Source organism: Argiope bruennichi, chromosome 5 (assembly GCF_947563725.1).
Source record: "Argiope bruennichi chromosome 5, qqArgBrue1.1, whole genome shotgun sequence".
In the NCBI taxonomy this organism is placed as follows: Eukaryota; Metazoa; Arthropoda; class Arachnida; order Araneae; family Araneidae; genus Argiope; species Argiope bruennichi.
This window is the reverse complement of record NC_079155.1, coordinates 48,096,314-48,108,783: the sequence shown is the minus strand read 5'-3', so window position 1 is coordinate 48,108,783 and position 12,470 is coordinate 48,096,314. Positions and strand designations below refer to the sequence as shown.

At 27.2% G+C, this 12,470-nt stretch overlaps 1 protein-coding gene across 6 annotated transcripts in view; it reads left to right on the top strand.

Moving 5' to 3' along the window:
• The window catches only part of LOC129968775 (leucine-rich repeat flightless-interacting protein 2-like), an 87,342-nt gene extending 76,750 nt beyond the window's left edge, over positions 1-10,592 (top strand). For all 6 annotated transcript variants that reach the window (XM_056083012.1, XM_056083016.1, XM_056083017.1 and 3 more), the window contains 4 exons: positions 1,515-1,632; positions 6,097-6,176; positions 6,259-6,363; positions 7,458-10,592. In XM_056083012.1, coding sequence (XP_055938987.1) covers positions 1,515-1,632; positions 6,097-6,176; positions 6,259-6,363; positions 7,458-7,565 — 411 coding nt within the window. In that variant the 3' untranslated portion in view covers positions 7,566-10,592. The remainder of the gene's footprint in view (positions 1-1,514; positions 1,633-6,096; positions 6,177-6,258; positions 6,364-7,457) is intronic.
• Positions 10,593-12,470: the final 1,878 nt, after the last annotated feature.

The window sequence follows — 12,470 nt, the reverse complement described above, 5'->3', positions numbered from 1 at the left end:
AGGGTTGATTGATGGCCTCTAAAGAATAGTATCATTTTTATTTTTGCATTTTAATAGGTGTTTTTTTAGCATTGGAGATATGGATGGGAGAATTATTATGCTGATTTTCCCAAAATCGTTTCCCTCTTAACTTAATAGCATAAGTTGATTTTCTAGTGTTTCAATGTATTTAGGAACATTCTATTGGCCATCAAATATACTAGATCCACTTAACCATTAAAACCAAAAGCCATCTATCTATCAAGATCTACCATCAGAAATGTGCCTGCAGAAAATGCTCCTGGGTTCTTTTCATAAATCATGGCAATATTTTATATCCATGTCAGATCCATTAAGGCTCCTTTTTTTTTTTTTTTTTTTTTTTTTCTTTCTCCCATCTTTGAGAAGTGCAAATATCCATTTATCACCATATGATATGTATTATGTGCCCATTATAATCTCCTAATAATGTGTGGTAGCCTGTGAGCTATTTTTGAATAGATCATATAACCAAATTCTATAATTTGTCTGTGAGCAATGTTCTTTGACATTTGCAACTAGGAAACCCGAGGAATTTCATGAACTGACATTTTCTGGCATGAAGCCATTCTTTGTACCAATCTATCACTGTGAATATCTATTGCATGTTGTCTTCTTCGAACAAGGTTTTTGCCTTATATGATGTCTTATAAGTTAATACACGATAGATTATACTTTTAGAATGATTTTAAAATTCTGGTGTTTCCTTAACAGTCTTATTGAGAAGTTCAAATTCAGAATTTGACTTGTTTCTTTATTAAAGAGCTGCAAAACTTTAGACATCTTGAAATGCAGATTATCTTTTTCCTTTTCTAATAACATATCTATTAGGCTTTAATTCTTTGTCATGATTGCTGATAACATATGTGCATAAAATTGTACTTGTCTATAAACTTTTGGGACAAATTATTTCAGTTTATTTTATTATTTAAAAACTGGTTTAAATATATGGGTAAGAACTGCTGATTTTTCAATTAACATAACATATCTATACAGTAAATTACTTCGAAATACAACATATATAACAAATAATATAAGCAAAATATAAGATTCTATAAACTTTTGAGACAAGGTATAAGTACTATTATGAGCAATTGATGTTAATTCCATTAGGTTACAAAATAATATTTTAAGTAACTTATTTAGTTCCTTATAATGAAAAATAAATGCAATTAGATGCTATTTAGCTATTAATTTGCATTCAGTATCTATGTCTTAAAATTATATTTCAAAATAATAATAATAATAATTGTGCTGATTAATTAAGGTTTATTATGTCATCTCTTCATATTTTATGATTCCTGATAAACTATAACCCTTCACTTTTGTCACAATAATGATCAGTGGCAGAGCAGTTATTTATTAATATATGAATGCTTTATATTTGCACCTTGTAAATCTTGTCTTCTTTTATATCATCACTTAATTTCATCAAAAAATTAAGCCATTTTCAAGTTCATTAAAAAATGGAAAAAACCTTTCTCTTTGTTTTGCAGATTTATAGACTGAGATTAGATTTAGAAGAAGAAAGACAAAAAGCTTACAAACTAGACCAGTTATCACTGCGAAGCACTGGAGTAAATGGTCCTGAAATGAAACTCATGGAAGTACAAAGTAAGCTCAGAGGAACATTTATAATTAAAGAAAGCAATTGAAGTTGATTTTTAAGCCTTTATAAAGTATTTAATTGTTTATATGAAATTTTAATCTGGTAGTGTTTTGTTAAATCAATTTTTTTTGTTATATTTATAGCACTATATTTATACACCTTATATAAATGCATATATATTTATACATTATATATATATATATGGAAGTATAATGATATTTTGAAATCTTAATTTAGCCCATAGTAATTTCATTCTCTTATTTCCTGATCCAATTCCACTTTCTCTATTGAATTAATTCAAGTGAAGCTTAATAAAATCTGAATTAATTGGTGAATCAGCTAAATGTCAATACTTTCACACACTCGGCATGTAGGGACAAAATATCGCTGATTTTACAAATTCTTCTAAAAGATCCATGTGTTTCCCCTGCTTTTTGATTGACATTCATTGGAAATCCCTATTAAAACATCACAGATAATAAGACCAATGATAAAAGTTTATCGGCTTTCACCTCATTTCTTTCTGTGTTGTGTGTGTGTGCTCATCGCTCCTGCTTGTGCATAATGTGTGCTACTCCAAGATAGAATAAAACGGCGTAAAGAAATCGAAAGTCTCTTCGAAACTGCCTTCTGATTAAAAAATGTTATGTTCATATATATATATACATGGGATGTCTGGCTGTCCATACCTTTTTATTTATTTTTTATTTGCCCTTAGATATAATTATAGGGTAGTGAATACAAGTTGATCTTAATTAAAATATGAATATTTAGAACTCATTTGCAGGGATATTAATGAGCTGAATATAGCACTATTTTGAACTCCAAACTATTTAATTCTTAAGACAATAATTTATAACAGAAAAAAAAAATTCACATTTTTATCATAGGAACAAATTGGTAGCAAATGTAAACAAAATTTGGACAATAAGGCTGAATAAAATAAACACAAAATATGACTAAAGAAACATTTTTATGTGATAATTAAATTCGATGGACATTTTAATACAAAAATAAATTTTAGGCTCTTACTTTTCTTCTTTAGTATTTACTGAATTTTTATCTATCTATTATTCACTTTGTTGACTTTTCCTCACAATTCAAAAATTATTCTTTGCAACTTTGCTTCTTTAATTTCAAAATTTAGATACAAAATATTTCCAATGTCTCTTTGAATATTCTGAACCATGGTTATTTTGAAAAATCACTGTATTGTTTACAGAATGCATCATGTGTCTGTATCAATCAATGTGATGTATAATGTTGTATGATCCTTATTATTTCCAAATTTTAGTAAAGTTCTTTTAAATGATTCAATAAAAAAAAAAAAAATTCAAAATCAAGCAAATGACAGTTTACATAATTCTCATTTACACATCTTTTGTTGCAAAATACAAACCATGTACCTTAAAAAAATGTAATGAAGGATATTTTTGTTTTAAAATGTTCATTATATATTTGTCAGTTGTATGCCAATTTCAACCTTCATTGCCACTAGTACTCCTAATAGTGAAGAATGTAAATTCATGCAAAAAATTCGATTTTCCGTAGTATATAATTTGGCATAGCAATTTCTCCTACCCTCTCCTTGTAATCAAGCTTTAAATATATATGTTACAGTGAAAACCCGAAATCAGTCAAAACGCAAATTAACTAGGAAAAACGCATTTTAATTAAAAGCGCTAATAGTGGACCAGAATTCACTAGGGAAAATGCGTTTTAACTGACAGCACTAGGGAAAACCCCTAGCATTGAATAAATAAATAAAGCAGAATAAATAAATCTTCTCTAGTTATTTCAGGTGTTGTCCAGTTAAAACCATATAAATATAGATTTCTTGCTTGTGAAAATTTCAAAGCAAGTGCAGTGGTCTAGCTTTAATTATGCTGGAATGTGTTTGTGCTGTTGATTTATATACAATTAGTGAAGAAAATGTTAATACTTTGTGCGGCAAAGAGCATAAATATTGAGTATAAAATATATTTCTAAAAAATAAATTTTTTGGGCAATTACAATTTTTTACATTAAAAAAAAACAACAAATAACTTTAAAGCTATGACACAAGATGAATACAACACTCTCTCATCTGAGGTTGAAGAAGCAAAATCTACCGTTAGCAAGACTTATGCTCAGTACTGCAGATCAAAAAGATATGATATTCTTGAAATGAGTGTAGTAAGAAAGTTGGTTTCTTCAAATGTGCCCATAAATTATTATTTTCCAGTTGAACAATTTTTTGATGCTATGAATTTACACATGTGATCATAGGACATGGGGTTAGAGACAGACTTGAAATTGAAAATTTGCTAACATAACTATTAAGATTATATAAAAAATTTTATCGATATATGAAACATGTCAACAGAAAAAATAAGGAAAGAAAAGGTATGGTTTCTAAACATATTATTTACTCATAAATTAATATATGCTGCCAAGTGGATTTGATTGATATGCAATCAAAAATGAATGGTAGATAATGAATTTAGATTTATTATGATTTACCAGGAACATTTAATAACGTTTGTGTTACTATGACCACTTCAGAGCAAAGGAATGGAAGAGGGTGCTTTCTAAATATTTTATATCTTTTAAATTAGGGACTCTTTGTATACTGCAATCTGATTATGGAAGAGAGTTTGTAAATTCCGTTATAGAGCAGTTATGTACGTATTAGTCAAAATTGAAGATTGTTCATGGAAAACCTTGGTACAGCCAGTCACAGAATTCAGTTGTGGGGGGCCAACAAGGATGTAGAAAATATGTTGGCTTCCTGGATGAAGGATAAGCAAACTACAAAATGATGCAATAGTCTCCATTTTGTCTAATTTATGAAAAACAGAGTTCTACATTCAAGAATTAAACAATTTCCATATAAATTTATGTTTGGGATTGAACCAAGAGTTGGAATGACAACCACAACCTTGCCATAAGATATTATAGAGATATTGAAGACGAGAATGAACTTCAGAAAATTTTCGAGGACATGAATACAGTAAGAGCAAGAAAATGAATAAGTACAATTAGGGGAGCACATGCTTGCTAGTAAGTTGACCAATATTTTTCGAATCAGAGAGGAAGCCAAAGAAACTTTTAACGAACCAATCCAAACGAATGAAAAAGATCACCGATTTAACACATCCTGAGTTTTGATTTGAGGTAATGTCGTTGTTCCCATTCCAGAAGTTGATAAAGATAAAGCTGATTTGCAAAATCTCATCAGTGTAGTGCTTGAAAAAAAATCAGATGACCTGTACAAAATTGGCACTAAAAATAGAGCTCTGAACAAACTATATTCGAAGTAAGAAATGATATTTAAACTTAATTACTTCAGTATTTATTCAATAGATATATGGTTATTACTTATATTAACTTTGTAAGTAATTATGCAGTAGACTACAACTAACCAGAGTACAAGTTTGATACAAAAATTTAATATATTCACTGATTTTGAGATCTCAATTCAATGTATCTCAGCAAATTTTCTTGAGTCAAGAATGAGTTCCAGATCAGGACATTTCGCTGAGAACAGCAGCAAGAATAGGAACTGTAGGAATTGGACAAGGGTTCGCCCACTGCTCTTGTAAAAAAGATTGTTCTTCAAAGTGATTCAAAAATTATTTCTGTATGGTATCTCTTTGCAGTTCTAAGAGTTTACAATTCAGTTTTCCATATCAAAATAAGTAATTTGCAATAACTGTACTAATTAAACTATATTCAAGTAAAGTATTTTTTTTCAATGATAAGTTCTTTTCTCAAACACTGTATTAGTAAATATAGTTTAATGCAATAATTTTGGATTAAATTATACTGTCTAACTAATTATTCAAAACACTAATAAAACGGGTTCTTCCTAGCATTGTCAGTTAGAACGCGTTTTCCCTAGTTAATTTGTGGTATGATGGATTTCGGGTTTTCACTGTAACATATATACTTTAAACATGGTCATCCTATACATGATAATTGGTATTAAGCTGGTGGGAAAAAAAAGGTGTCTTTTATCCATTATTAATGTAGAAAGTGGATGTTTCACTCCTAGTTTTACCTAAAGCATCGTGCATTAAAAAATGTAAAGTTCTTTATCAGATTAACTTGTTTATATTTGATCTCAACCATCAGTTGATATTTTTTATTAGTTATATAACCAATAATAAGAATCATATTTACTTTCCTACATACAAGTGCAACACTTTTGGCCATATAGTGTATTTTTAGTAAATTATGGCCGCTGTTAAAGGTATTAATTGCCATGCATATAGCATTTAACTTGCATTTTTTTCTGATAATTGGACATAGTATAATAGATAAATCAATGACTGTTTCTTTCAAAAATAAACAAAAATATTTTGGAAAATATTCTAGTGCAGAAGATGATGTGATGATTTTGTTTTATTATTTTATAAAATATTCCATGTTAGTGATTTGATCTGTCAGCTATATCTCTGACACTGTTTTCAATTTTTGATTTTTAGGAGAAGCCAATAAGCAAGTTAATGATTACAAGTACAGATTAAAGAAAGCCGAACAAGAAATTACTACATTACAAAGTAGTGTGAGTATTCTTTTTCATCAATATGTGTTTAACCTTAAACTTTATTTGGATTTGAAAAATAATTTATTGTTTTGTATTATAGGTATCAAGGCTTGAAGGTCAATTAAATAGGTTTAAAAATCAAGCTGAAGCTGCAGAGACCACCGAAGATGAACTGAAAGCTGAAAAAAGAAAACTCCAGAGAGAGGTAAAAATTATAAAAACCGTACTTTACATGTTATTACTTCAGTTTGGTTTCATGTTTACAAATTTTAAATGTTTAAACTTTCATTACAGAATTCTGAAAAGGCTATATTTTATTATTAAAAATATTTCTGATGACAGATTTGGAAAGAAGAAATTTTATTTGTTCTTTCTTTGCAAGAATAATTCCATGCATGTATAATTAGTTACAGAAACCAACTTAAGGTCATCTAACTGTCTGCACAAGACACTGGAGATTGCATGGGATGAATTATCAAATTTATTTTAAATTAATTCCTGATGCAATAGAATAAATATCAAATTTCTTCTATTCCTATAACATTTTCAAAGAAGTGTTATAAGAATTTTCTTTGAATGTAATCTGTAGCTTTAGAATGGCTTATTATCATTTTATTTTCAAACATTTTTCAATAAGTAACTTTTTCAAGCATGCTCATATAATTTATATTTTAATGCTTGCCAACATTAGTTGTTAAAGTGAAAATGGAAAGTTAAAAAAATAAACAGAAATTTTTTTAAATATATTTGTTTTGCAGAAAAAAATGTAACTAATTATAATAGGCTTTAAGATTTAAACCATATTTTCAAAATTACATGTTCTAATACAAATAAATGGAAAAGTAAACTTATCTTAGTCAAGCATGATTTGATTAATTTGAAATGCTATAAGCATTCATTTTTGATTAAATAATTTTTCCAGTGACAAATTTTAGTGTTTATATTATTTTATTAATAAAATATTAAACATTATAAGTGAAGTTACCTTTAAATTTTAAATTCAAATCATATCTTTATGAATATATAAATCTATCTATATAAGAATGCTAATTGCAGAAAAGAACTACTAAAAAGAAAAAACTACTTATATAAATTTATTAATTAAAGAAATTATGATTATGTTTTTGTTTTAAAAAAACTAAAATAGTTTTTCTATGTTTAAATCGAAATATTTATATTTATTTGATTTTTATAACTTATATTTATATTAATATTTTATAACTTCAACTATTTTAAAACTTGCAATTTAATTAAATTAAAACTTTTCAAATTTTAATTTTGTCCTTTTATTTTTTTTAGCTGAGAGAAGCCCAAGCCAGAATAGAAGAACTAGAAACTGCCAATTCACATTTACAGAAGAGAATTGATAAGTTAAAAACTGGAAAAAATGCCCTTATTAAAACTTAGTGATATCAGAAGAATACTGAGAAATTAGTGCCAATGGAATTTAACTATGATCTGTATTTCAGAGATAACTTTGTGACGTGCTTCCATGTATTATATTATAGTACAGTGTACTATAATTTTGAAAGGTGTGATAACCTACCTATCTTTGTTTTTAAAACAATCATTATTAGTGCCTTACAGTTACTGTAAGCTATATTTTAACATACATTAGAAATGATGTACTAGTTTTGTACAAAACTAAAAGTGGTGCTTTTATAATATTGTAGTGAGAAATTAGCATAAATAGTCTTTTACAATCATAAGACACTCAATTTTTTAAACATCTAATATTTTGTTGCATGTAAAAATTGTTGCTAAACATTGAAACTCTTAACAACTACTTCATTTTGAAGTCTCGAGGAAATTTTATGAAAATGTTATTACTATATTTCTAAAAGTAGTTTTGCAATGTTGTTCCCATTAAAAATTAGTTTCAAAAGTTTAATGCAATTCTAACCATATGTTAGGAATCGATAGATTGAAGATGTTTATCGATATGTTATTTTTTTAGAATTTTTCTAGAAAACAAATTAATATTTCTCTATATACTATAGATTTAACACTGATGTTGGAGTTATTACAGATTATTAAATATCAAGAGCTTCTACTTAAATATGCACAAATGTTTATATTTAAAAGTCAGGGGATTTATTGTAAGAATTATTTTGTAACAAATGCATATTGTATCTGTTTTTAGAACATAATTTTCTCAAATGATTATTACAATTTAATTAGTTGTACTTTCCACTATTCATTTTTTAATTTTTTTTTTCTTTTTGAAAATATAAAATTGTGAATATTAAATAGCCTAGGATTTCAAAATATTTTATCTTAAAAATAATTCATTTACAAATGTGATTTTTATTTTCTTCTCCCTTTCTTTACTTTTTAAGTTCCTGAGATGATGGGACGCACGCTTGTTTGTCAATAAAACATTGTTGAATTTTTGATTAAACAAGTATGATTGGAGATCTGATTTGTGTTTAGTTTCTTAAATATACCTATATTAATTGAAAATTAGATTACTTTTATACTAATTTTACTTATTGCAATTTGATTCAAAAGCTTCATAAAATATTAATGTTTTTTTCTTGTCTTAATAGAAAAAATTAAAATGTTTATAAAATAATAGTTAATTCATTTTTTTTTCAGAATGAATTCTAGAAATTTTTTCATTGTTCTCTTTTATTTTGAACATCTTTTATGTATTTATATTATATCAAACAAAATAATTAAAAAATCAATGCATTATTATTTATTGCATGCTGATGCAAGAGGTTGGGTAATGTGTTGGACCTTTTTGTATTCTAGTCAAACTCCAGATATTTTGAAAGTTGTGGTTAGGCTTAATGAATTATTAAAATATGTATGTGTGTTTATTTAGGTTAGTACTGCATGTGTATTATGAAAAAATTTTAGGTGATATTCTTTTGTAGAAAAATGTATTATGCTCATAGGAAAATTGTATTCAGAATTTTAATAAAGTACTATATTAGTTCATGCATATAAATTTGAAGTCGGTTTATTATCAAATGATTTTATAAATGTTGATAAAACGTGAACAGTGTGCATTATTATTCTTATGCAGTGGAAATATTGCATATGAAAACATTATATACTGTTACAGAAATGGATATTAACTGTCTCATTGTTAAAATTTTTTGAATTTTATATGCATTGCTTTTGATAAACTCTTACAGCTCTCTATTTACTTACAGCAAGCTCTGTTTTGAATTGGATAGCCTTTTATATAATTCTAGTCAAAGGTATGGTGTTAAAGATTGTTTGGAAATTATCTAATGCATATTTTATATAAAATATCCCAAAAAAAGTTTTTGTTAAAAGTTGCTTTTTCTATGATAAAAATTCAGTATCTTGCTGTGTTCCTTTTAGTGAAAAAAAATTCATCATTTAATTTTGATTGTTAGAAATAACAGTGTATTGATGCTAAAGCTATACAGAAATAATGGTTTATTCTGAGAAAACCAAATATGGTTAGTTATAAATTTCAGCTGTATTGAAAAAAAAAAAAAAAAAAAAAAAAAAAAAGCTTATCAGGCTTCACTACTAGTGACTGCAAATATAATTCATCTCTGACTAATCATTAAACGACTTTTGAGGCCATTTTAAATCATTTGCTGGACAGATACACTTGAATCATCCTTTTTGCCAATATAGTATCATTTTAATAAAACTGAGGGGAAAAAATGATTTAGAAGTATTAAGTCCTGTTTTTACTATGAGTGGCAAATCTTGATTTGCTCAAAGTTCATAATAGTGATCGACTTTTGAGTTCCTCGATTATGGCAAACTTCAGATCATTATGGCAAACTTCAGATCATGTTTGTCAAACCACATTTCATGGGAACAAGGCCTAGGATCTAGAGATATTGTAAACCAGATAGTAAGCTCTCTTTTTGCCATTCTAACATTCAAAAAAAGTTTTATTTAAAAGTTTGAGTTGATGTTGAACATTAAATTTTGTAGGATTTGAACAAAAAGCTTATATTAAAAAAAAAAGAAGAAGAAGAACTTGAAAAAATCTGTATTGAGAATGCAGCACTTTAGTAGCTAATTATATGGTTCTCTAAATATAAACCATTTCGATACTTATGTGAATGTACCCATGTTATGAAAATAGGAAATGTCGCCATAACATTATAATTAATGAATAATGGTTAAAATTTTGTGTCCTATTACCTGAAGAAAATGTAATTAAAACCATTCTTTTTTATGTATATCAAAAATAGCAAAAAGGAGCATGTTGTGCTTTTATATGTATAGATGTATAATGTTATTGTTTGAAGCGAGTTATGTTTTTAATATTAACAGCTTTTATACTCAGTACTATTGGAATGTTTATTAACTACTAAAAATATTACGCTTTGATATGTTTTTTTATTATTTAATATTTATTACTTGTACAGGTGACATTAGTCTACTGTTTCAGTTGGTTATTTCAAAACAAGAATAAATTTATTTGCTTTATATGTTGTCATGACTTTGTGCATTATTTTAGTGATAATGTTAAAAAATTATTATCTTGCATTATATTAAATAATTAAAAATAAGCAGAAACAGCTTTCTTATCTTTCAGTTTCCTGCAATAGAAACATAGCTAACAACAACATTAAGTGGCATATAATTCACTAGTGTAATTGATGAACTGGTGAATAAGAATGAATAATGCATGGTACGAAATTTCTTTGTCATATTGCAGTTTTGGCGATTTGGAATATAGATGCCCATGTTGCCAGTCTTAGAGAGCACCATCATGACAACTTCTTAAACTGAAATGTGAGGAGCTGATGAAAAAATACCATACACAGGCTATGTCGTATGTCTTTGCTAAAGCAATAACTACTGGGAACAAGATAATCATCCTAAGTGTCACATACACTCCCTATGTCACTGTATATTTATTTTAAAAATAAAATTACTAATATTTTGTTTTAAGGAGGAGCATAGGAGCTTTGATCCTCTCCTTGTCTTTCCCATTCTCATCTTTATACCATTGGATTGATCTAATCTGTGCCAGTTTAAATCTCATAATCAATTGCTATACGGTTTCCATTAATGACTAGTTTTAAATTGAACAAAATGTTGCAAATTTTAAAATATTTGATATTAACTAGAACTTGCATTAGAAGAAACACAAATTATGTGATATTTCATTTAAAAACAAAATGAACTTACACCACTTTCAGTAAAAACTGCCCAATTGTATAATAATGCAATACTAGTTTTAATATAAATAGGATTTATTTCAAAACTGTATTGAACTATGTAATTGGAAATTTGTTAAATTGTTTTTGATTAAATTTTTTTTTAAATATTCTGTTTCCTTTTTTAGCTATATATTTTTTTTTTATCTAATGGGCAAATATGACAAATAATAACTACAACACAAGCATAATAATTAATTTTTGTGCTTAATTTTTCACTAATAATTAACAGTAAAATGAAATTATGTATAAAATAAAGATATGCATTGCTTGGTTTACTTGGTTAGTTTGCATTGCTTGGTTTACTTGCTCCTGCAACTATATATATTAGTCATAACTAATATATTTAACAGAAAAGTTATATATATAGTGAAGAAAATGCAAAGATCACAGCTTGAATGCTGCATTTAGTATTCAAATGACACTCTTTTTCCATTCTTTTGATTTTAGTATCTGTTAAAGTACTGTCCATTCCAAAGCTAAATCATAATGAAAATGATTAATCAATTCAGCATATATTCAGCTGAAATATTCTAGAAAAATCGTCGGCACTCAAGTCCTAAAAGAGCTACCACCAAGATACTTATTTTCTATGGACTCTGCCATTTTTTGCGAAATTCAAAGACAAGCCTGTCGCCAAGGCCTGGGTTTAGTGACTCGGATACTACATTCAGTACAGATAAAACGATCTCTATCACCATGGAACAAACTGTCCTGGAAGGAAACATTACAAATTCGTTAAAAACATTTTCCTAAACAATGACATCCTTATTTAAAGCAAAAGGAAATATTATCTTCTTTTCGATGCTCTCCGAGACGTAAGAGTGTTCGAAAATAATTTATGCCTTTAATTTCTGATAAAGAGCTGCCAGAAATATTCAGTTAAATAGTTTCATTTTTATATTAAATTCTGGTAACATATATAAAAATTTAAAATCACGAAATAAAAAATATATCCATTTTTGATTATAACGTCTTGTTTTAAAAGATTTTGATGTCTTTTTCTTTATAATCCAATGACATTTCTCCCTCCCTTACACAATACATACGCAAACAATTATCAGTAGCTGTCTCATATATCCGAGCATCCACGGTATTTGTTTCCTAACATCGTTGTTCACAATTTAGTTGCAATATTGTT